This window comes from Oryctolagus cuniculus, chromosome 14, assembly GCF_051225735.1.
Source record: "Oryctolagus cuniculus isolate XC-2025 breed Fujian yellow rabbit chromosome 14, ASM5122573v1, whole genome shotgun sequence".
Lineage (NCBI taxonomy): Eukaryota > Metazoa > Chordata > Mammalia > Lagomorpha > Leporidae > Oryctolagus > Oryctolagus cuniculus.
This window is the reverse complement of record NC_142880.1, coordinates 40,418,137-40,444,259: the sequence shown is the minus strand read 5'-3', so window position 1 is coordinate 40,444,259 and position 26,123 is coordinate 40,418,137. Positions and strand designations below refer to the sequence as shown.

Genomic DNA, 26,123 nt, shown 5'->3' with positions numbered 1-26,123 from the left:
GTGGGTTGGACCACCACATCCTGTTCCAGAGCATCAGTCCTAGCCCCAGCTGTCCCACTCTGACCCAGCTCTCTGTGCCTGGGAAGGCAGAGTGTGATAGCCCAAGTGCTGGAGCCCTGTCAGCCTCCTGGAGACCCGGATGGAGTTCCTGGCTCTTGGTTTCAGCCTGGCTCAGCCCCGTATGCTGTGACCATTTGGGGGAGTGAATTAGTAGAGGGAATAAATCTCTCCCCTCCCCCTTCTCCCTCCCTCCTTCCCTCTCTTTTTCTCTCCTTCACTTTGCCTTTCAAATAATTTTTTTTGAAGTTAAAGGCTTTCTGGAATCAAAGATCAGAATCATTTTAATTTTAATATTTTTTAAATTATAAAAGTTTAACAAAATTTGAAATCTGAAGAAAATGAAAGCCACTTTTTAATAAATTTTTTGTGATCAGTACAGGTGTTTAGGATGCATCCTACTTGAGATAAAGCACAGACCCCACACTACTTTGCATCTAACTGTGTTCGTTTAATTTTTATCATTATCATTTGTCCAGGTTGTTACATCATCTTCATAACTGTCATTTTTGATAGTAACTGTTATTCCTTTGTGCATATAAGCCATAATCTTAAAATTACATGTAATTAATTTTTGATTACACATTATCCTGTTATTCATTAGATTCAATTTAAAGCAAATTTAACTGTCAGGACCGCTCTAAGATCTGGATTTCCTAGAGCTCATAGCAAAGTGCCTAATAAACCTAGCAACTCTCGCTCTAATCCACTCTGTCATTTGTCACTTGCAACGATGGTAATGAATCAAAAAATATGTATTTTTCAAATTACTTCTGAATTCAGGGGCAGATATTTGGTGAACCAGTTAAAATGCTTCTTGGGATGCACATGTCCCAGATCAAAGTGTCCGGGCTCAAGGACCTGCTCATGGTCCACCTTCCTGCTCATTTGAACCCGTGGAGACATCCAGTGATAGCTCAAGTACTTATGCCCCTGCCACCCAGATGCAGACCTGGACTGAGTTCTTGGCTCCAGCTTTGGTCTGTACCAGCACTGACTGATATGGGCATTTGGGGAGTGAACTAGTGAACTAGTGAACTCTCTGCCTCTTTGCCTTTCAAATACATAGAAAATAAATTATCTCAATTATAGATGAGTTTATCACAGCTAATGTTTATATATAAGTGTTGGGGGTGTATTGCAAGCGAGAGGAGAGACAGGGGATGGGGACTCTTCCTCTGAAGAGCGCCACCTGCAGGTTCCCAGAGTGCCTCTTTCATTTACAAGGATTGCAACGGCCATTTGTACAGCGCATGCGTGTGCTCACGTACCTCTAAGACTATTTGTAACATTACTCGATAATCTTCAGAGCATGATTGTCAAGACATTGGTGGGGCGCCTTGTGACTTGGTTTACTAGATAAACAAGTCTGGGAAAGTAGCTGCATGCCCTGATGGGAGCCAATGTCCCCATGAGTACTCAGTGATCTTCTTGGTAATAGGTCACTTACTATCCTTAATCAGTTCCTGTGGCCACACCCTGTGTCCAGGAGTGTGTCCTCAACTGAGAGTGCTTGGGCAGAAACTGTTCCCTACACATTAGAAGTGATGGAATTTGAGTTTTTAAACAATGTGATGCCTGTGGTTTGCTCACTATAAAATATACAGCTGTGATCATTAGCCTACTTCCACCTTGCCCAAACAACAGGAATCCAGCTCGCCTCCTTCCTTCCTATTACAGTGTGTTAGAGTTGATTGCCATAAGCTCATCCCCTTCTGCCACTTACATTCACTCAAGGACATACACTGACCCCTCCACTCTCAACAGACCCCCTCCCGTGGGCAGGAATGGCTCTCCCATTTTGGGTGGTCCCAGGACTGCTAATGCAGTACCCTCCATGCTGTTGATGTTCACCAGATGTTAGGAAACCTGCTTTGCTGTGTGTCTGTCTGCAATGTTTGTGGGAGGCAATGTTGGAAAGTGTAAATATGTTAAAGGTGTTTGCTCTCTCATTTTTCTTCCACCAGTGGGATGGAGTAGGACCTCTTCCTGACTGTGCAGAACCACCAAAAGGGATCCAGATGCTGTGGCACCCGTCAATAGTCAAACCCTACCTCACTCTGCTCTCTGAGTGCTCAAACCCAGACACGCTGGAAGGGGCGGCAGGCGCCCTGCAGAACTTGGCAGCAGGGAGCTGGAAGGTACGACTAGTTCATTACAATAAAAAAGAAATCTGGACTTATAAGCAAGACCTGAGAAAATAAAACAAGTCTAGTTTTGAAGAATGCAATCCTCATAAAGATTTTAAGGATGGTAGAGCAAAACCAATTATAGGGAGCTGTTGGATTTAGAAAGATGTTCCACTAAAAAGTTCTTCTTAAGAGCGCAGGGTCCTTGAAGACTACTACAAGCCCCGAGGATGAGATGCGGGGGTAGTCATTGAAAATGCCGTGAAATACTTTCCATTCTTTATGTGGTTGAGCGACTCTGTTTTCAGGGATGGCCATGACATGTTGACGTTCTGACGGCACTCTTCGTTGGCTGTTAAGGGAGTATAGAAAAGACCATATGAACCCCTAAACGGTTATACCAGGTCCTAGCCTCAAGGAAAAAGAATCAACTACCTATTTAAAGTTTGTGTTTACAAGGAATAATACTTTTGATTATATTTGGCAAAAATATCAAAGCAATTTAATTGGAAAGTAATTAGGAGGTTCTTATAGTGAGTCCACTGTTTCTGCTTAATTCTCACAGAAAACTCTCCTGGCTCTCATATTGGGTAGAAAGGGATTCATCCTGGGAAGGATTTCATCAGCAGTGTTCTCATGAGCTAGGCTGCCTCTTAGAAGAATGAGGGTACATGGGGAAAGCCCCTAGGAAGAAAGTTTGTACTTCTGCCATCATAGCCCATTCATTTAATAGTAAAGCCGGGGTTCCAAGGTATTCGTAACTCATTCTTGTCGTTAACATTAGTTTTCTTTAAAGGTTGACGTTTCAGAAGCTCAGTGTGTGTCAAAGATGTCACATAAACTGCCCTCAGCATTATCACCCAAGTGCAGCCTCCCTTTGGCTCATGCCTTCCAGTGTCTGTCTTCTTGTCACTTCTCTCATTTCCTTTGCTATGTACAGTCCAAGCGGCTGTGCTTCCTTCTTTCTTGGCTGTGACATCCCAGCACGTAGGGCCTAGCCCCTGTGACATTTCCCATGGAGCTGGCGCCCGAGGCGTGGCCATGGCCAGGATCATCTCTTCCTTAAAGAATCAAGGACCCCTGGGCATTCCTAATGTTGTATCTGGAGAATTCAGGCTGGGCTGGGCAGGAAACGAAGACAATTCTTACTTTCCACCAGGGATTAGTAGAAAACAGCTGCCAAAGCAGATTTACAATGGGCAGTCATCCAGAACACAGCCTTCTATAACCAGGGAGGAAATGAGAATTGAATTCAGTTCCTTGAACTAGCCATTTGATCCCGTATCACTCTACACTTCATGTGGTTTAGGAAGCTCTGACTCAAATTGCATTTCACACCTGGGCCCTACCTTTTCTGGGTGTGGTGAGTCTGAGCAAATTGGAGCACTTCACAGAAGACTGTGGCTGCCTCATCATGATTGATCATGCAGATCAGTCATGGCACAGGAAGCAAGGAGGGGAGCACTATTTCATGGGCCAGTGGTTGGTCACTTTTTGACCAAGAATACTCGCATGCTGCAGGTCCCTACTCACTCCCCTGCCTTGTAGCACTAGATGGACACAGGCGTCAGAAAGTAGGCTCTGGGCTTCAGGCATGATGAAGACACAAAAGTCTAGATGGTAGCAGATCAAATGTGTCATCTTAAGGTAGGAATTTTTTTTTTACCAATTGTCACTTTTCTTGAGAAATACTTAGGCCCTTGTTGTAACTATTTAAAAATGAAGAAATGTCTTTGGGTACTAGAGGGTTTTGAATCTAAGAGTACAACCTTTGGACCCTGATTTCCATATGTTCAAAACATTAAGTACGAATAGGGTAAATATGTGTTTAAAAACCAACTTCTAGATGTTGAAAATATTCCCGAAACAACACTACAAGAATGGGATTATCATCAGATTAAATGAGGCAGAAGGAAAGATTAGAGGATTGGAAGACAGCCATGGCAACTATCCAAAAGGAAGCACAAAAGGATAAGCAGGTAGAATGCACCTGTGAGCATTAAGTGGCCAGATATACATGCACCTAAAGTCTCCAAATGAGCCGAGAGACAAAGGAAGACAAAAGCAGAGAGAATGCTTAACTTAGTAAGATAGACATTTTTCTACATTTACTGAAAAAAAATATAAATTCACAGATCCAAGAAGCTCAGGGAATTTCAAAGTACAAAAGTCATGAGGGAACTATACCAAGGTGGATTGTAATCAGATTTCTCAAGAGCAGTCAGACAGAAAATCTGGGCAGCGGAGACACAAGGGATGTAGCACACAGGGAGATGCAGCACACCTACATCAACTGAAGGATCCGTGGCACCAGTTATTCCTTCACTCACACAGGGAGTCCCTGCTGAGAAGAGAATCTGGTTTGTAAGACCCTAAAGGGCAGAACCCAATTTCCACTTATCTCCTCATGTCCATTGGTTGGCCCTGTGCTTGGCTGAGCAAAACAAAACAAAACATAGCTCAAATGCAAGCATTCAACTCAACTAATATCTATATGTTTGTGGATAATAGTGTTTTCTATTCAAAAACATCTATCAATCACTAAAAATTTAGTAGCACATATTAGAGGCCAGAGGTCCTCAGATGATCATATATTATGATCCCTTATTTCTTTGATTCAGAAGGAAATATGCTATTGATACAATGTGAACCTGATAGAAGAGGTTTTATTTTGCAGTGTCTCAACACAGCAGTTCTTTGCAGGCTGCAGATCTCAACAGCACTGCCCAGTTGTGCAGTTACTATAATGTCAAACTTTTTTTTACCAGGCTCTGTGTTCTAAAGACAGCCAGGTCATCTGGGATAGCTGCTGAGGTGCACCTGGGAACTTAATGTTCAAGTAAGAGAATGATAGGTTTAAAGGATTTTTTTTTTTTTTGCTATTTTTATGTTTTCAAAATCTCTCCTACTTTTGATTTGATAATGAGAACTATCAAAGAAGTATGATAATTGTTCTCAGTATTTCCTTTTCATCAACATTTTGCTATTTTTAGTACATGAATCTATACATTAATTCAACACCAATATCATCAGTGTGAAAGCCACCCCACCATATCCAGAGGACATTTATTTCAGAAATCTTTCTATTATGAATAATGTAGAAACTGCTAAGAAGAAAGCAGAAGGTTCTAGAAAAGTTGAAATCAACATCATAAAAGTTATTCTGTGTTTTAGGCTAAGTTCAAAAACTATGACCGTTGGACTTCTCAGTCCACATTGGGTTTCAAGATACTAATTAGAAAGTACAAGGAATACCACCAAGAGGAAGGCATATGATGTCCATAGAAGTCAGAGAGGATGCCATGATGGCAAAGAGAAAAGACAGAGGAGCTGGGGAAAGTAAATTCAGTCATGTGTTGCTCAGAGGGATGTGTTCTAAGAAATGCTTCAGCAGGTTGTGTTGTCACTGTGTGGACATCACTGAGTGCACTTACATGAGCTAAGATGTCATATAAAATAAGATGTCACGTAATCTTATGGGAGCACCATACATAGGCAGCCTGTCATAGGCCAAAACATCATTGTGCATTATTAGCACTAATCATCTTTTTTGTTTTTGTTTTTGTTTTTTGTTTTTTGTTTTTTTGTTTTTTTGACAGGCAGAGTGGACAGTGAGAGAGAGAGACAGAGAGAAAGGTCTTCCTTTGCCGTTGGTTCACCCTCCAATGGCTGCCGCGGCCGGCGCGCTGCGGCCGGCGCACCGCGCTGATCCGATGGCAGGAGCCAGGAGCCAGGTGCTTTTCCTGGTCTCCCATGGGGTGCAGGGCCCAAGCACCTGGGCCATCCTCCACTGCACTCCCTGGCCACAGCAGAGGGTTGGCCTGGAAGAGGGGCAACCGGGACAGAATCCGGCACCCCGACCGGGACTAGAACCCGGTGTGCCGGCGCCGCTAGGCGGAGGATTAGCCTAGTGAGCCGCGGCGCCGGCCGTAGTACTAATAATCTTAATCTTTATTTTCATTTATTATAGAGAGGGAGAAGAGAGGGCGGTCCTCTCCTGGTTCACTCCCCAAATGCCCATAACAACCAAGGCCAGACCAGGCTGAAACCAGGATCCTAGAACTCCATCCAGATCTCCCATGTGGAATTCAGGGTCCCAGGAACTTGAGCCATTACCCACTGCCTTCCAGGATGCATTAGCAGGAAACTGGATCGGAAGCAGACCAGCTGGGACTCACACCAGGCAGTCCCATATGGGATGCAGCTATCCCAAGCAGCAGCTTAACCCACTGCACCACAATACCCACCCCTATTTCTAGTAATTTCAGAAGACGGAAAGCATTTTAGAAAGATTTCCATCTCAATGACTAAAGTCGAATCTTGACTTTTAGGAATTCAGTCTTCCTTGTAAGAAATGTCAGCTTCCCTAATAATTCTAGGAAAATTAGATCGTCCTCAGGCAAGGCAGCCTCTTGGTTGTAAGTGTCTTCATACTGATGTAAGACTTTTCTTATTAAAATACAGACATGCAAGGTTGTCTAGGAGTGGATCACATTATTGCCATCAATTGTATAATTAATTAATTTGCCACACCACATAGGAAGGGAGGGAGGAAAATTCTTATGGGAGATTTGAGAATGTTATCATTAAGCCAAAGATTAATAAATTTTTGTAATTTCAAGGAGGTTGAGAATGATTTGTGCAGAAACCAAGCAAAGAAATGCTTACTTTAAAAAGATAATTTCAGAAAAAAATCGAATAATTAAAATATTAACCTAGGATACACAATATCATCAACATTCCATACAAACATTGTTACTGTCTGAAAGCCAGAGTTCTAAGAATGTTTTTATAGCAGCTGTTTAGTGGTATTTCTTTAGTGTCCTTAACTTTTTATGACCCAACAAAAACAGAAATGTGGAGGGAAGGCATTAGACTTTTGCATGGAGACAGCTTTTTATAGACTTCATCGTCTGAAACAATAATTTCTCTTTATAGGAAGAACACAGATACTCTTTTCTTGTGGCAAACTGACTAGCAAACTAAGATCTTCATAATGGCCCTACACACTTTTTAAGCTTTAAAACATGCATTACTTGGTTTATGAGCAGCCGAAAAGCATAATGTTATTATGGAAGAAGCTAAGTGATAAATGTTTTTCTTAACCAACATGGACTTCAGTTACCTTTTTCTCATTTCCACTACAATGGTTTTGTTTGTTGCAGAATATTAAAATAGTTGGGCATAGTAGTTTGAAGATTTCTAAGATATGAATGAATGCTCATTCAGTGCCCATATATGGAATATTTCTATTGTAAGTTGAACTTTATGAAAGTCCAGGGTTTGAACTATAAAAATATAACTATACTTGCTATCAAGACAAACATTTAAACACCTTTGTATAGTCAATATACCCCCCAAAATCCAACTAATTGCAAGCAGTCTGTTACTTGCTCATTTCTTTAAAAATAAGATAGAATAAAAAATACTTGGATATGAATCTTTTTAAATTGAGTGAGCTAATAGATACAGTGAAGACAGACTCTCTGGACTTGTAACCCAGTAAATACAAAATGTTAGACAACTGGGAAATTGGAGACCTGTCCTTAGAGACAGGGACAACAGCCTTGAGTTGGACACCAAATTCAGCATAGCTGTACAGTTAATGGATCCTGTGAAAGTGAACCACAGCAGATAAATGGAGTGCAACAAATGGAAGAAGCATGATTTGACATCTAAGACAGAGTGACTTGTCTTTGTCCCAGTTAACGGTGTGTTGCAAAGCATAAGGTTTAAAGGCAAAAAAATAAGAGTTTTGAAAAGATTCTGATGAAAGTTAGACAAGAAGCATCATGCCTAATGGATGAGAAACTGGACCAGAATAAACAGCGGTCATCTGAGGACTCTGCCTACTCTCAACAGGTCCCTACACAGTACACTCAGAGGAGATGAAGAGCCATAAACAGGACAAGGGAGGCTCAACCTAAAGACCAAGAGGTGGGGGGTGCATTGCCCTAATCACAGGTAGTACTGACAGCGTGGACTGCATCTATTGTAATGCCTTGTGTGTCCAAATCAACTGTAGAGAACCCCCACTAAGTCCCAAGTTACCAAATTCCATTCTGAAGTGGTAGAACCAGAAGGACTTGAACTTCCAACTTAGATACCAAGATGGAGTGGTCCAGATTTACCTTATTTTAAGAAAAAACTATAACAAACTGCAAAGAAATATACAAAACTGTGTCTGTGTGTGTGTGTGTGTTTCTTCTGTGAGACACCCAGCACTACTCAATGAAGAACACTGATCTCAGAGATAGGAAGCAAGCAAGCTGAACCCTGGGATTGTCTCCATTCACTCCCCTGGGAGAGTTTCCAAGCCATGGCCTTGAGAACCAGAGGAGCTGAGTAAACTCTGTTCAGGAGATGGAGCTAAGAATCTGAGGTCATGTAGACCAGATTCCATAGGACCAAGTGCCCAGTGGGAGAGAGCCACACATAGAACCCTGGAGACAGGCAGAGGATTCCCCTCCAATATTCAGCAGAGAACTATCAGGGCATGCAGATGAGGGGAAATACCAAGGCTAGAAGAGCTACCTGAAATTATTAGAGAACAAACCCACTTATGTAAGGGTGGGTATAGTGCATGTTCCCAAGAGCTGGAGTCAAAATCCATGGGCCATTCTACACAGCACACTGTAGGATCTTGCCTCAGTACTGAGGGATAGATAATTAGCCCTGGAAGTAAACATGCTCTAATGCTTTCTATCAAATCTTGAAAATAAGACCCAAAGGGATCAACAGTTTCCAAGTAACTGCATCCTAGAATGAGGCTTTAAAATATCTGTTTAGAAATATAAAAAGATCTAGCACCCTCCAGATTAAAATTAACATCTAACATCCAGTTAAAATCATCTTGCAACCAAACTTTTGATAAAATGAAATCGACAATGAAGAGAAACCAACTCAGAACTGATGCAGACGATAAAATTAGACAAGAAATTATAATTGTGTTCAAAATGTTAAATAGAAACAATATGTAGAAGACCCAAATAGCACTTGTAGAGTTGAAAGTATAATACCTGAAATAAAAAAATACCTGGGATGTGATTACTGCAGATTAGACATTATAGAAGAAAAGATTGGTGAACTTGAAGATGATGAAAACTATCCAAAGTGAAAAAGAAAAAAAAGAGGTAAGATCATTAGTAAGCATCAAGTGGTCTGATATATGTGTACTTGGACTCTCTGAATGAGAGGAGAGAAAACGGAAAAGAAAAAATATTGGAAGAAATTATGCTTGGAAAATTTCCAAATTAAAATTATCAACTCACAGATCCAGGTAGTTCGAGGAATCACAACCAACATTGAGAAACTAAACCAAAGTGCGTCATAATCAAATTGCTTAAAAACAAATCTCATAAGCAGAAGGGGGAAAAGACATGTTCCATACAAAGATAAGAAAGTAATGGATTTCTGATCACCAGCAATGCCAGTGACAAGACCATGAGCAACATCTTTAGAGCATTAAAGAAAACAGCTGAGCCCTCTGTGCTCATCGTATGTTAAATTCATTTTAGTTTTGTATTGAGCAGACACAACCAGTTCTTAAAGGAAACTAGCAGACATCACTGAGACAGAGTAGCTGCAAAACTATCTGTAAATGAAACTCTTCTGAGCTCAGTTCAAGATGTGAGCTAACCTGTGCACTGACACGGTTCAGTCACCTAAACCATCACACCAGAGAGGAATTCCAACATGAGAACTTCAGTGGAGTTGAGAAGGCATGATTCAGAAGTGATGGTAGCTCGGGAGATGTCACCTCAGCATTTGGTTCTCCCAGTCCCAGAGGTGAGCAAGCTTGAGTCAGAGGGTCTACACCACACACAGGGGCTACAGAGTAGGTGGGCTTGGCCTTAGAAAGACGAGTGAGGGGGAGCATAATCATTGAAGCCCCAAGAGAGCTTTGGTGGAAGTGGCTGGAACTCGCAGCCCCCCCCCCCCCCCCCCCCCGGTGATTGCACTGGCTTTGATCCTTTTGCGTAGGTCCTTCTGTGGAGAGAGCTCTTCTTAAACTCTATGCACTTGGTGCTGCAAGTTGGCCTGACATCTTCTTTCATCAATTCAGCATTTTGTATTCTCAATCATGGATGAGGAACTGGAAGACAATTGAGATAAAGTGATTAATAAGACTTGGTCTTTTGCTGTTAATAAATAAGTGAATTAAAAGTCTTTAAAAAACCATTTTACAGATTCTGTGATAGGAGTATGAACAGGTGCAGGGGTATACATTAGGTTGTTTTTACATAGTGGCAAGGAGTGAGGAAGCACACTTCCAACATCACTGTTTGAATCCTTAGGGCTAGAATTCAGTGATTTAATGCAGAAGCAAAGACTTCTATTTGGAAAAATTCTCGCTGTTTAACAGCAAGACCCCCAAGTATGCAAGAGCTCAAGGAAGTTAGAAGCTATTTCTGTTGGTGTCACAGTTAAGGGCAGGTGTCTGAGGCGGGAAGCTCCCTTCCCCAGAGTAATTCACTCAGGCTGACAACTCTTGGCTATCTTCAGCATTTAACTTATAAGACTGCTCTTGTCATCACCGTGTACCAGCAGGAAGCAAAACAAACAAAGGAACAAGAACAAGGTTCACTGCAAGAAATGTTCTCCTAGAAAGCCCAGATCACACCTATTTCTTCCTCCTCCTAATCTGGATTCAGCTCCTGGCATCCATCAAAACCACAGCCCGCCAGGGGCTGGGGTTGTGACACAGTGGGTTAAGCCATGGAGTTCTTAGCTCCTGGCTGCTGCCTGTCCCAGTACCACCCATTGCCACACTTGGGGAGTGAACCAGTGGGTGGAAGATCTGTTTCTATCTCTGTCCCTCTCTGTTGCTCTGCCTTTCAAATAAAATAAATCTTAAAAAAGCAAGGAACAGAATTTGCATGGATCAAGGTCATCAAAGTTCAGATTCAAGAAAAGTCTTTCCTCTGTAGAGACAAAAATCTGCTAGTATATTCAGTTTATGTTATAAAATGAAATACTCCATATCTTAGAAAAGCTACCTTACTAAGGAGAGCTTCAACACAACCTGTGTTTTATGCTCATAAAACTGAAAGATCTCATCAACGTGGCCCCTCCAGACCATGCCCTAAAGATTAATTTTTGATTTCCCCCACCCCATCACCAAAAGCAGAATTTGCTAAATATCCCCCCAAACAGCATGTTTTCTAGCTCCAAAAGAAAGAATGAAGTCCGTCCCCCTTCCACCTTTGAGGTATCATGTTTTAAGAAAAAGGGTAAATGAAAGAAGTTTTCTGATTTGGTGTGTAGTAAGAACAAGAGACATCTGAAATACTCTCATTTACTTATAGTGAACAAAAACTAAAATGTCATGGAAGCAGCCTGCACTTCCCCATCAACATCCTGTTTGCTGGGCAGGAGTGTCCACTGCCTCTATCAGTCTCTGTCTTGTCAGTGTCCCCTTCTCAACCGTGTGTCCACAAGGTAATGTCGCAGGAGCACGTAGGAGCCATGCAATGCCCATTGTCTAACAGGGTCAAATTTAATTCCCTTAAGGGCATTTCTAAATGCCAGTTGCACGCAGTGATGATATCTCCAATATTCGATGACATTCACAATCAAAATAGTTCCTGTCTGTGTTCAGAAAGTTTTATTTCTTAAGACAGGATTTTTTTAAATTGAAAATTACTGATCCTTGAGATAGCTTGAGAGTTGGACAGATGTACTTGTGCATAGTGGGTGCATCCTAGGAGTTTTGTTGTTGTTGTTGTTGAGCTTGATCTTCTTTATTTCTTCATACATCAGAATAATTTTTCCAGGGCAGGCTTTTAGCCTAGCGTTAGGACATGGCTTAAGAAGCCTGCATCCCTCATTGGGTACCTTGTTAGATTCAGGTTCAGATTCTAGCTCCTGATTCCAGGTTCCTGCCAATGCAGGCAGCGGTGATGGCTCAAGTAACTGAGTTCCCGCCACCCACGTGGGAGACCTGAGTTGACTTCTGGCTCTCAGCTTAGGCCCCAGCCCAGCCTCCACTATTGTGGAGTAAACCTACTGATGCAAGTGCTGTCCCTCAAATAAATGAAATGCATTTCTTCCAAAGAAACTCTCTAGTTTGGATAGCAATATTTCAGCAGTTCAGGAACACATGTGATAAAGTTACTCTTTGCACTAACCTGATTTACATTTTTTTTTTTTTTGACAGGTAGAGTGGACAGTGAGAGAGAGAGACAGAGAGAAAGGTCTTCCTTTGCCATTGGTTCACCCTCCAATGGCAGCCGCGGCAGGCGCGCTGCAGCTGGCGCACCGCGCTGATCCGATGGCAGGAGCCAGGTACTTCTCCTGGTCTCCCATGGGGTGCAGGGCCCAAGTACTCGGGCCATCCTCCACTGCACTCCCTGGCCACAGTAGAGGGCTGGCCTGGAAGAGGGGCAACAGGGACAGAATCCAGCGCCCCAACCGGGACTAGAACCCGATGTGCTGGTGCCACAAGGTGGAGGATTAGCCTAGTGAGCCGCGGTGCCGGCTTGATTTACATTTTAAAAGTACAGACAAGAAAAAAATATTTAAAATATGCCAATGACTGCCTTTACCTGAGCCAACATTTTTATTTGTTAAATATGGATTATTGCTTTATAATGTAAGGAAATTCTTCATTAGTCCTCTTGATTACAGATACCACTTTTCAAAACAGATTTTGTGGTTTGGAAAACACAAATGTAATCCCTTGACATGCTGATACTTGAATCCATTGCAGAGAAGCCATTTGAAAGGCTTGATGCTAACACCGCCCAGTTGCTTCATAAATCTCATTATAGCCATGAACTGCAATTCTTTTCCAACTGGGAAGAATATAATAATTCAGATAATCACTTATGCTTTCTGACCATCTTGAACCTTCTTTATATGATAAGCCACTGCCCACTAAAACTGAATAAATGGGCTTTCTTTTAGCAAATGAAGAAATGCTCTCTGCCTTCTTATTGGAATGAGATGCCAAGTGAAAAGAATGATACTGTAAAAAATTTCAGAAAAATATCCCAAAACCTCTTGTAACCTGTACCAAGTTCATTGTATTTATTTCTCATTTTATATCTGTAAAACTTCAAGCACATTGTGGCCCTGTGACACCACACAACCATCAAAATGTTTCTGAAAGATTGTATTTGGAAGAGTCTGGCTTTAAAATGTGACTTCTTTGCTGTGTCAAAAGAGAAAGTGGGAAAATAGCTAATTAGATAAAGTCAGTGAGAAAATGATCATGTCACAGAAAACTATTTTAATGCACACCAGACTTCCAGCATGAGAGTTCTTTTAAGGTGTAGAGAATTAATCAACAAATTCAGAATTTTAACACTGTGATGGATGCAGCCTCAGCAGAGAATATTTAGTTCTTAAAAGAGAACACTGTCTTTAGTTATTTAGCAAAATATTAATATTTCAAGAGGGAAAAGTGAGTTAAATTACAGTTAATCTCCTTTCAGGAACATCAATCAACCTTAATGGAATCGCCTTAGCTTAAACAGGGGAGGCTGTTTTGGAAAAATTACAGCAGGGCTGGGACTTTTGAAAGTCAAACCTCTGGGAATCCACCATAGAATGAGGCAGCCTCGGTTTAAAGGGTTAAAATGTTATTTGACTTTGTTATATGACTTTGTTTTATTGCCAAACCCTCAGTGCATACCCCTAGGAAATTTATTGGACACATATTAATGTCCAGGAAACTTTGTGTTGCTCACTTTGGGTTCATCTTAGACCTTTCATTTTGTCTGATGCAGGAAAATGAAAAGCATTTAATCTAAACAGGGTGGGGTAAATTCAGTCCAGTTCAATTCCTTCCACCTGAAAGCATGGCCACGTGAGGTGTGGCTGCTGCCACCTATCCTGCTGCCTGCACTTGGTTCTGAACTTGGGGGTCTCGCAGTCTTCTCCCGCACAGGGGCTGGGGTTTGGGTGTCCATTTCCCTGTCCTATGCTGCCTGTTGTGTGGGACACACCTGGATGTAGTGATTGATGATTGGCCACTATCCAAGGTGCTTGTTTGACCCATGCCAGCTCCCTTCCTATTGCACTCCCCTGAGGTGGAACCACGTCTTCCAGAGAGCCACGGCCCATGGCCACCATTCTAATCTGTCACCTGTTCCCTGACCTAGGGAACCCTGTGTAGCCCGGGGTCCTTAGCTTTCTTGCCTTGGCTGTCTTACGCACCCCATGCACTCAAGCCTGGGGAACTCTCAGGGGCTGCCCCTTGTCACATGGGCCCTGCAGGAGCCCTCTGCTGCCCAACCAGCCAATCTCGTTGTCTTTCCTGCTCTGTGGCCCACACTCCAGATGGTACCAGAGACTCTCTTGGAGCTTACTTAGCCAGTGTTGTGTCCGTAATGGGCAGCATTGCCCATCCAATCCAAGTTGCCAATCCAAGTTGCTATGGACTCCTCACTCTGCCATCTTCAAGGGGGATTTGATCCTTAGCCCTTCACCCTTATGGGGAGACATGTCCAGGGGCATTTCAGGGTTCCTTGGACTTGTTTAGGGCATTCCTCCTACCCCTCTTCCTCTTTTTCCCCACACTCTCCATCCTCCCATCCTCCTCTTTCTCGTCCTCTTCCCCCTTCTCCTCCCCCTCCCCCTGCCACCCCATTCTCTTCTTCCTGTTTCTCCTCCTTCTCCATTGAGCATCCTATCTTGTGTCATGGACCAGACTTCTCAGGGGCCTGCTTGTCCGTACCTTACTTGCCCCTCCCTCTGTATGGGCTCAGTACATGCTGTTCTTGTTCTCTTTGCAAAAGGTCAAAGTTCTGCCCCAAGATGTCCAGCTCAACTTTTCTAAGTCATGATACGTGTGCTCAATCTTTTGTCTATTTTTGTGTCATCCTTTTCCTTTAGTTTTGACTAAAACTCTTAGCAGCCCCAACTCCGCTGTAACCATGGCAGGGCCTGCGCACTTCCCAAGAAAGCTGGTCTCTCTTTTGCAAGAATTCTATGTGCATTTCTAGGTTGCAGGCAAACTGTGCGCCTGTGAAACATTCTCTGTTTCCCAGTTTCTTTTCTCTGGATCATGCCTTTCTCTCTCTCGACTCTGCATTGTCTTCAACTCCCACTGGGTTCCCAGTGACTTCTTCCAGAAGTGAGAAGCTGCCACGTTCAACAGCATCACAAGCTTGTACAAACTTGCAGCACCTTTGGGATGAAATATAAATGACTTATTCTTTTTTTTTTTTTTACTTTTTTAATTTTTTGACAGGCAGAGTGGACAGTGAGAGAGAGAGACAGAGAGAAAGGTCTTCCTTTGCCGTTGGTTCACCCTCCAATGGCCGCTGCGGCCAGCGCGCCGCGCTGATCCAATGGCAGGAGCCAGGTACTTATCCTGGTCTCCCATGAGGTGCAGGGCCCAAAGACTTGGGCCATCCTCCACTGCACTCCCTGGCCACAGCAGAGAGCTGGCCTGGAAGAGGGGCACCCGGGACAGAATCCGGCGCCCCGACCGGGACTAGAACCCGGTGTGCTGGCGCCGCAAGGCGGAGGATTAGCCTAGTGAGCCGCGGCGCCGGCCATAAATGACTTATTCTGAGTAGTTATATACCTTGTTAATATTAGAAATCTTACACATGCTACAATAGTTTTATCGTAAAAGTTATTTTCTGTGCATCAGTATGTGTCAAATCCTTCATCTGGTCAACCCTTTTTATTCAGGGAGAACATATCACCATTGACCATTTTCTCAAATCAAAAATCATACACGTTTTTGACCCTACATAACCATTTATTGGTTACTCTCTAGTTATTCCCAAGAAAACTGAAGGACTCTCACTATTCTCCAGACACCAAAACATCTTTCCACCCACCAGGGATGGTGAAATAGCTGGTCTTGTGAGAAGGACAAAGCCACACCTGTCCCTTCTCTTCTCGGTTCACATACAGCCAGAAAGGATGGAGAGAGAGGGCAAGGCAGCCTGTGAACACAGAGGATTTGCAAGAGGGAATGAGATGATGGCAGAAGGGGAAGTAAAGACACCACAAACAAAAGAACCAGATTTCGAGAGTGACAGGTTCTGGGATCGGGGACACAGGCAAGCCCTGTGGTCAGATTTCACGTCTTTGTGTCTATATCACCTCATCTGTAATGTAATAGTGCCAGCCTCCTTGGGGTTTGAAGAATTATGACATCACACATATGTAAGCCAACAGCGAGAAGCTTGGAAAGAAGTGGTGCTTGGGAAGAGATTTCCAGTGTCAATGGGTCACGATCTCCATGGTGTTTTGATTTATTGCTGATGTTCACCTTGCAACTGTCCCCATGGAGCCCACACTCTGATTTCCACTCTCCTCCTTTTCTGACCTCCCCTCCCTAGTCTTGGGAAGAGCCTCGCAAAGAATGGGCTGCATAAGCTCAGACTTCTAGTCCCTTCTGGGCTGGACACTGGAGACCCAAGGGGCACAAGTGGTAGCAGGCTGATTGGATGCATCAATGAGTGTTGGCATTTGGGTACAGGAGAAAGAGCTTCCACACTGGCAAGATGTATCAGATTGAGATACCCCAATCCTGGGAAGCAGCTTCCCTACACAGTGTTTTTCCATGTCTGCGATTTCCTGGCTACCCATCTCTTTACTCCCTGACAGTGAGGCTATAATTAATCCCCTCCACCAAGAGCCACATTAGTGAGTTTTGTCTGCTTCCCCACCCCTTGGGCATCCTAGATCCAGAGGCTACAGGGAAGCCAGAGCGAAGCCTACGGTACTAGTTGGTGTAATAAGAATCTATGTGAATGTGACTTCTAACGTAGGACAGGATGAAGTTGTTTGTTTTTTTTAATCTCATATTTCATGCAGGGCTGGGCTGAGGATGTGGCAGGCATGGCGTATGCCCTACGTTCACTGCCAGAGGGGGCTCCCTGCCTGCCACAGGTGAGAGCCAGCTCTGGGTGCCTGCCTCAATGGGGAGGGGGGTGGAGGGGGCCCGGCGGCAGGGTGGGGGGTGCGGTGGGGAAGGACTGGTCCCCAGGAGGACTCGGCCACCGAATCCAAACCCTCATTTTGTGAATGATTTTCTCAGATCATAAATGAGATTGTGACAGGTTAAACCCTTATATCCATCGATTTTTTTAATATCATACACTTCTCTGGGATGCTATAGAAAGATCCAAATGCTTTATCTTCCTGATACTGCGAGTACATTTCAATGAGAAGCATTAGTGGCCTGTGACCAATACCCCAAAACAAACTGCACATCTTCCTTCATGAGTAAGACATTCAGTAATGAACCTTGACCTGGTACATTTTGATCTTGATTTTGAAAAAAAAAGATCTTTCAATTTTCACACTTAATTCTCAGCATCATATTTACCTCTCCTCACTCCTACCTTTATTGTTCCGCCAAGGATTTAGCATCAGCATGTTCAGCAACTCATCTCTATGTCCCACCTCCAAATTCACAATCATCTTTTTTTTAAAAAAAAGTCATAAAAAATGTTTGGCCTTGTCATGAATTTTTTTTTTTCTGAACATCCATGGCTTGGGACCCTCTTGTCCCAAACTTCATATATCAAAGCACCGAGTATACACATCATAACACCTAGCTTCCAAAACTCAAGAAGTGAGGTCACAGTCACAAGAGAAACAAAATAGAGATTGCTGATTAACCCTGAAACCTGTAGCATATGCTGAAGGCAAACAAGAAACTCAGAATGTTTAAATGCATGTCTAACGTATTCAACCTATTCTATAACTAGGTGTTGTCAAGCCAACCTTTCTGGCTCTTGTAAACAGCGGCCTGAAAACCCGTATGCACTATCTGCTGAGATGGTTTCCACCCCATTTCTAAGTCCTTGCCTCCCCTCTTGTTGCAGTGGTCAGTATATATCCGAGCTGCCGTCCGAAAAGAGAAAGGCCTGCCCATCCTTGTGGAGCTGCTTCGAATAGACAATGACCGAGTGGTGTGCGCCGTGGCCACGGCGCTCCGGAACATGGCCTTGGATGTCAGAAATAAGGAACTCATTGGTAAGTTTCACCCGAGTCATAGCATCTCAGTTTTTCTGTGGAAGCATTTTCTTGCTGGGTGCATGTGATTGAATCTACAGAGCATGCATGTGTGAAAAACAGTGCATCATATGAATGGATAAAGGAAATGTAATATACATTATATATGTGTGTGTGTGTGTGTGCGCAAAAGAATGGAAAAAATGACAAAAAAGAATGAAATCCTATGATTTGAATCAAAATGACTGCAAGTGGAGGCCATCAAGTCGAGTAAAAAAAAGCCAGACACAGAAAGACAAATACCAAATGTTCTCCCTTATACATACAGGTAAAATAAAAAAAAAAAAAAAGGAAGAAAAAACAAGTGTCTGTATATCTGTTTTGCTGCAAATATTGTGTTCTGTCAATCTGTGTTTTAAATCTTTGTCAAACAAATCATTAAGAATTATACATTACTATAGTTTTAATGAGCTATGACTATTTTAAAATTTCAATGAGTGACTTTGTCTTTTCATCTGATTATTGTTTATAGCCCCTAACTATATTCCTGCTGAACTATGGTCTTTGACTTTTGCTTTGTTGACTCTTTATTTACTGGGGCATTAATCCTTTGGCTATAATGTAAATTAAACATATGCTATCTCAAAAATTAAAAAGGGAAAAACAGAATTTTAAATGGAATTGTTTAAAAAGAATAGAAATTTTTTTTAAATTTTTTGACAGGCAGAGTGAACAGTGAGAGAGAGAGACAGAGAGAAAGGTCTTCCTTTGCCATTGGTTCACCCTCCAATGGCCGCTGCAGCCGGCGCGCTGTGGCCGGTGCACCGCGCTGATCCGATGGCAGGAGCCAGGTACTGATCCTGGTCTCCCATGGGGTGCAGGGCCCAAGTACTCAGGCCATCCTCCACTGCACTCCCTGGCCACAGCAGAGAGCTGGCCTGGAAGAGGGGCAACTGGGACAGAATCCGGCGCCCCGACCGGGACCAGAACCCGGTGTGCCAGCGCCGCAAGGCGGAGGATTAGCCTAGTGAGCCGCGGCACCGGCCAAGAATAGAATTTTTAAAAGTGAATTAGTAAATTAGTATGAGCTTAGGTTTTACCAGCTCTGCTGGTTTAAATCCAGCATACTGATTTCTTTTAGAATTTAGAGGAATATGCAATTTTTGTTTACATTTCTAATCTTTGCAAATGAAAAACAGCCAGTGCTCATCACCCCTGTGCCACCCCAGTCCCCTGAATCTCTCTCAGGTGCTCATTTGCTTCATGATTTGAGTGGTTTTCATGGGTTGTGTGTTACTCTTCTCTCAATTTTTCGTTTATTTTGACTGAGACCATACTGGTGCTGGAACCCTATTTTGAAAAAATGCTCCTGTCCCTTCAATTTGGCACTCACCACAGAGGACCCTTCTGTTAGAGAGGCACTAAAGAGGCCCTGTGTCCTCCCATTTATTCAACACGCATGTATTCATGACTCGCTTTGTTCCAGGCCTGCTGTAGGCCCAAAGAGTAAAACTCATGGCAAGCGTGGCCTTGTAGAGTTTGCATTCAAGAGAGCAGAGAGAGGAGATACAAAGTCAACAAAATCATTAATTTTCCTTAGTAATTTTGGAATGTAAAATGCTTCATTAGCCATGGTAGCCAAGCTGTGCCATATTCCTCCAGCCTAACCAAAACATACCCTGTGACCAACATTCACTGCCCTGGTTGTCCTCCTCTGGCAAACACCATGCTACTCTCAACTTCGAATGGTTTGTTTTTATTTTAGATTCTGTATCTAAGTGAGATCATGCAGTATTGGTCTTTCTGTGCCTGGCTTATTGCCCTTACCCTGATGTTCTTCCAGTCCATACACGTTACCACAAAAGACAGAATTTCCTCCTATTTTAAGTCCGAATCCCATCGTGTGTAGAAACCACACTTTCTTTATCCATTCATCTGTTGATAGACACTTAGGTTGATTCCATTTCTTGATTCTCGTGAATAGTGCTGCAGTGAACACGGAAGTGGGATTACTGGATCATGCACTGGTTCTGTTTTTAGTGTTTTGTGGAACTTCCATGTAGTTTTTCATAATGGCTCAGCTCTTACGTTCCCATGCACAGTATACAGGGGTTCCTTTTTCTCCACGCCTTTACCTGTACTTTTTAACGTTCATCAGTTTGTTAAGAGCTACTCTGATTGTTGTGAAGTGATATCTCATGGTGGTTTCAATTTGCATTTCCTTAATGAATAGTGATGTTGAACGTTTTTTCATTGATAGATAGACGATGAATCAATCCCTATCAGACTTATGGCTTGCAGATCTTTTCCTGGTCTGTCAGTTTTCCTGTCACTCTGTTAATTATTTCCTTTGCTATACAGAAGTTTATTAGTTCAATGCAAACCTGTTTTTATGTTTTTATTTTGTTACCTGAACTTTTGGGATCAAACCCAAGAAATCATTGCTCAGACCACTTTCATATAGGTTTTCTCTGTATCTCTTCTAGTCGTTTTACAGTTTTAGGCCTTATGTTTAAGTCTTTAATCCATTTTGAGTTGATATCTGCATATGTGTGTGATAAGGATTCAGTTTCACTCTCCTACATGTGGATATCTGGTTTGGGCTGTGATTTTAAATAGGAGATCAAGATTGGAGTTGTTGGAAAAATAATAATAAGACTGGTATGCTCCAGGCCTTCCAGGGGCCTCTTGTGACCAGAGGAGCCAGTGATGGGAGGCCAGGTCAGAGCAGCTTTCTGGTGCCTGCCTCTGTAAGTAGGATTGTGTCCAGGCCAAGGCAAATTGATGCCTGAAGAACAGTGAACGCACAGGGACCTGCTAAGGAACGGCATGAGCTTTCTCAGGCTGTTGTCCCAGCAGGTAGGCATCTGGTATGCAGGAGGTGAGATCTGTAGGCCTGCTGGTCAGGTCACTGTCATCATGAAGTCTGACAGCCTGGCTGTAGGTGACAGGTGTGGGTGGGCAGCATCTGGAGGCCAGGCAGTGGGGAGCAGGATCAACCCTATGGCCAGGGTACAGCTTCTCTATTGCCTCCGGGGGACTAGGATAAATAAGATGACAGACAAAGTACAAGTCTGCATTTCTGGGGCAGTTGGAAACCAGGAGTGATATACTAGGCCATCCATGACCCAGGCAGGAACCAACCACTTTTTCCCTTCCCATTTGCAATATCCATCATATCCTTCAATGAAAACCAAAGATGTGCAGGTTTTCAACCATTTGTTTATTCACAGTGAAGCCAGATTTCAAATCTGTGTCTACTAAATCAAGTTATGTGCGATCCTTGAATAGGAGATAAACCTGCAGCGTGATATTTGTGCTTAGTTTGAGTGTAAGTGTTGTCTGTGGATTTTTTATATTTTGTGTATTTAAATAAAGTTATTAGCTCAGAGGTCAAGGTACCCTCTCCACACGCTGTCCTCTTGTCCTAACACAGTTACTTCAGAGAGAAGCACACTGGGGCTTTCCTGAAATTCTATCCCTCCTCTATAAAGGGAGGAAAATCAATAGCTAATCAGTCTCCCGCCTGGATACTAACTACTAGGTATTGTAAGTTTGTGTGTTTTATTACTTTCAGTGGATTAAAATATAACAAAATAGTGAACTATTGATTGGTTTTCTAGCTCCTAGGCACCTCTTCCTTCTCAAAAGCCAGTTATCCCGTGCTCTCTCCTGGGTCGGAACATTCTGAGCTGCATCTTGCTACTGTTAAATTGAGCCTTTACTTCTAGATGTCACCAGGCAGGAAATGGAGCTGATCGTTTCAAAACAGCTGTGAAAATATCTAAGTCAGGTGCTTTATGGAATCAATAACATTTTTCTTAAATAAGAAGAGTGGAATTTAACAAAAAGCAGTACTGAAGTCTATTAGGAGAAAGAAAACGTGTCTTTTGCTCTTTTACTTTAATATTGTGCAAAACAGTGATTTTGTAGGAAAATGCTATCTAAGACTTTACACCTTGAGAAGGAACTGGCAATGACTTTGAGCCAAGGACAACAACAAAAGATGAAGTGTGGACTTCCTCTCGCTTTCTGTCATTGCCACTGAAAACCTGGTGACCTCACCTGGTTTCATAGTTTCAAAGATCATTGTATTCTGATGACTCAAATAGATGACTTTGGCATGAATCCCATTCTCTTGTCTACCTGTCTGTCCACTGAGTACCTAATAAGTATCTCAAGCACAACATCTGCCCACACCTGTTCACTCCATAACCTTCCCCATGACAGCAAATGGCAATTTGTCTTTCCAGTGGTTTTACAGTGGCCCAGGGAACAGATCTTGCCGTCCTCTTTGACTCAGAACCAACTCCCCCAACATAACATCCAGTCTGTCAGCAAATATGGTCTTTTTTCCGAATTTCCCCAGAAGCTGACACTTCCCATCTCCATGGCTTTCTTGGTCTAAGCCTTCCATCATCTCTCACCTGGCTGATGACTGTGGCCTCCTACCATGTCTCCCGATGGCTACAGTCAGCTTTCACTGCAAAGCAGAGTCACCCTGTTACAGTCTACACCAGAGCATGCTATCTCTTCACGCTGCACCCTCTACATCTCAGTATAACATTAGAGCTTTGTGATATGACCCTGTTGGATCCAGCTCTCTGTTACCTCTCCAACCTCACCTTCCACTCCTCTCCATATCCATAACTGCTGCACCTAGTGGCTCACTGCAGTTCCTCTATCACAAGAGCCTGCCTCAGGCATTGAACTTGCCACCCTCTCCACTGGAATCCTCCTCCTCTAGGTGTCTGCACAGCTCAGTCACCACCTGTCTCAGATTTTTGCTCATATGTTGCTTTTCCAAGAGAGGATTTTCTGGTCACCACACTTAAAATTCCACCCCTAGGTCCTCTCTCTGCTGAATTTTTCTCATCAGCTCTGATCACTTTCTGATACAAATGTTTTCTCCAACTTATGATTCAGCTTAATTTTTCAACTTGACAATGGTTTGAAATTGATACATACTTAGTAAAAACTGTGCAGTGAATCTTGCCTTCATCCTTTGTGATGTTGGGCAGGTGCCATGAGCCATGCAGCCACAACTAGGAACAGAGCAGATATTCCACAGGAGACTTTGCAACTAAGCTTTGGTGTTCTGTGGGTGTATTCGTCTGATTTGTGTCACTATAATGAAATGCCTATGGTTGGGTAACTTTATAAGAATAAGAGGTATATTGTGTCTCACAGTTCTGGAGGTTCAAAGTCAAGGGATCACATCTAGTGATGGCTTCTTGTTGGCAGAGTCCCAATGTTGCATGTGGCAGCACATGGCAAGACATGAGTACATGTGTGTATATCTCTGTATATCTTCTGATCTCTCTCCCCCTTCCTACCAAACCACCTGTATGTAATGCGATCATGGGATTTACCTATAGTGACTTAACTAATCCTAATCATTTTCAAAAGCCTCACCTGCAAACACCATAGTCAGACAAAGTTTCTACCCATTTACCACCTCACAATGGATAGTAAATTTAAACGTAAGTTTTGGCATGAAACCTATACTCTAACTGTAGTGGTAGGTCAGGTGCATTAAACATATTTTTTTGATTTGATATTTTCATCTTATTATGGATTCATCAGAAAGTACCCCATTGGAAGGCAGCATCTGCACGTAACATAGTGCCTGTTGGTCTTGTCTCTTGTCTGTCTCCCCCATGGGAACGTAAGCACATTGAGAGCAGGAACTTCTGACTTGCTGTGTGTACCTGGAGCAGCAACAGATGGTGGCAGGGACCTCACATATATTTGCTGAACAAATGACTGAACTAAGTTTCTCCTGTCTAACCAACGTCTAATGATAAACTCTTTTTCTTAATGGTGTGGCTCAGTAGCTAGAGTTAATGCACAGTCATATATTTCTTTGAAACTTTCAATAAACATTCATTGTCCTGAGTAGGGTAAAAAATAAAACAAGGGTAATATTTAGCTGCAGTGAAAAGAGCCAACACTTTTGTATCGCTTCAATGAATTTTGCAAAACACCACCCGTTTCAGCAATTGGACAGCTCCTGGCAAAGTGGCAGATGCTCATTTTAGCCCAATCCAACCTCCCCATCCCTCCCTCTCCACTCCGCCCCCCAATCCTCTCCGCTGCCAAAACCCAACCAAACAAAAAACTGAAAGCATACATGAACTGGCACCTCTTATTCAAACCCCAGCTCACAAAGACCCTTTGCTTGAACTCAGACCTTGGGTGTGGCACCTGCTTGATAAAAATTCTTTTCTTTTGTCTTAGATTTCTGCTTTGCACAGTTTTTTTTTTTTTTTCTGTCTTTGTGCTTGCCTTGCATCTTTCCCCACTGAAATAAAAAGCAGGAACCAGGGAGCTGACATTGTGGTGCAGGATGCTGGCATCTCATATCAGGGTGCCAGTTTGAGTCCTGGTTGCTCCACTTCTGATCCAGCTCCCTCCTGAAGCACCTGGGTAGGCAAAAGATGTGGGACATGGAGATATGTCTGTTTCTTTCTCTCTCTCTCACTCTTCCTCTTTCTGTCACTCTGCCTTTCAACTAAAAAAGAAGCAGCAGTGGGGACTGGGTGACATGTTTGTTTTTAAGTCCTTCAATGCCTAGTCCTTTGCTATGCCCATGGCAGGCCCCAGGACACATGTGATGATGGATGAATCGTACAAGTTAGTTGTTATGAAGAACAGATCTAGAGGAATTTGGGGAATCCCAAGGAGAGAGAGAGAAGAGTAGAAGAGTTGTACCTTTTCAGCTGCTTCCTGTAGCATCCGGGGAACAGAGGAAAGAAAGACAGCCGAGATGCTCACTCAGTCCAGGGCTGTAATCAAACTCATCCTGCTGCTGCTTGGGAAGAGTTTTTGGATTGGGAAGGAAATAGTAATGCGTTCTCCGTGAGGCTCAGTCATTGCCAGGGTTTCCTGCTGGCAGAGCCACCACAGCCCCACAGGGAGCATTGGCAAAGCTCACTTAGCATCTTCCTTCACTTCCTGGGGTGGTGGCTGCTTGCCACACTCTCTGGTAGACATGCCAGGCCTGGGATGCTCTGAGCATCCTCCTGGCTCCCTTATAGCCCTCTGGAGCCTGGTGAGAAGAGCCTGGCCTTGCATGGTTACCATGGTCCTTTTGCATTCTTTACAGGATTCTTTCCCTGCACAGTGTTACCGCCAGAGTGGTTGACTCCCTATATTTGTATTGACTTAGAGTAATCTTTGTTCAGCTGATGGCCTGCACATTCATGTCACAGGATCCATTCTGCACATCTGGCTAAACTCCTCTCATTATCTACCTGCTGAGCTCCCTGTTCCAACCTGTAGGAGAGCCCCATGCAGAAGCCGACTTTCTCCAGGGTCAAGATGGGGTCATTCCCTATTGGAGTCTGCACATTCCCAAAGACCAGTGTTCACCTGGAACGAGGGGAGAGGAAGGCGCCCAGAGGCCCTGTGTGCACCTAACAGTACATACCTCATGCTTGCACACAGAGGAGATTATGAGCAAAGTAGTTCCTGGCCTAAGAGTTAATGATTTTGTAAGCAGCAAATCCTTTGCTGTTCCTCTCCCCACCCAGGCTCTCAGACCATTCTGGGAGTTAGAGAGTTTGAGAGGCAGTGATGGCAATCCTTCCTGGCTTCCTGTTTTCAATGTTCAGATAAAAGATTTTATCTGGCCATTCTCCATATGGCAGTATTCACTGGTGATATTTAAAGGACAACATGAAAACCTCCTGTCTCTAAGTGAAAGTAAAGATGGAATAAAGAAAATGGTGATGTTGTCCATAGAATTACAATCATCGCTCCCCCATGCCAGATCTGTCTTTTCCTTTGTAGAACCAGGGTGGGTGTGGGAGAAAGGGCTGGGGGGCAGCTTCCTTCTGTCAATGCTGTCCTGAATATTTTCCAGGCTTTGTAAACATTCCCATTTATTTAGTCATCTTGCAGCTGAATGTTTTGGGACATGTGTGCATGGCATGGTGGACTCTCAAATACTGGTCCTCATCTTCAAACTTGGAGACACAGTTGTACTTGCATGTTCTTCAGGCA

At 43.2% G+C, this 26,123-nt stretch overlaps 1 protein-coding gene across 6 annotated transcripts in view; it reads left to right on the top strand.

Moving 5' to 3' along the window:
• CTNND2 (catenin delta 2) overlaps nucleotides 1–26,123 on the top strand; it is a 993,743-nt gene that overhangs the window by 877,822 nt on the left and 89,798 nt on the right. For 5 of the 6 annotated variants that reach the window (XM_089312616.1, XM_051853868.3, XM_089312617.1 and 2 more), the window contains 3 exons: nucleotides 2,025–2,198; nucleotides 16,971–17,045; nucleotides 17,987–18,137. In XM_089312616.1, coding sequence (XP_089168742.1) covers nucleotides 2,025–2,198; nucleotides 16,971–17,045; nucleotides 17,987–18,137 — 400 coding nt within the window. The remainder of the gene's footprint in view (nucleotides 1–2,024; nucleotides 2,199–16,970; nucleotides 17,046–17,986; nucleotides 18,138–26,123) is intronic. The other variant, XM_051853869.3, reaches the window with a different exon arrangement.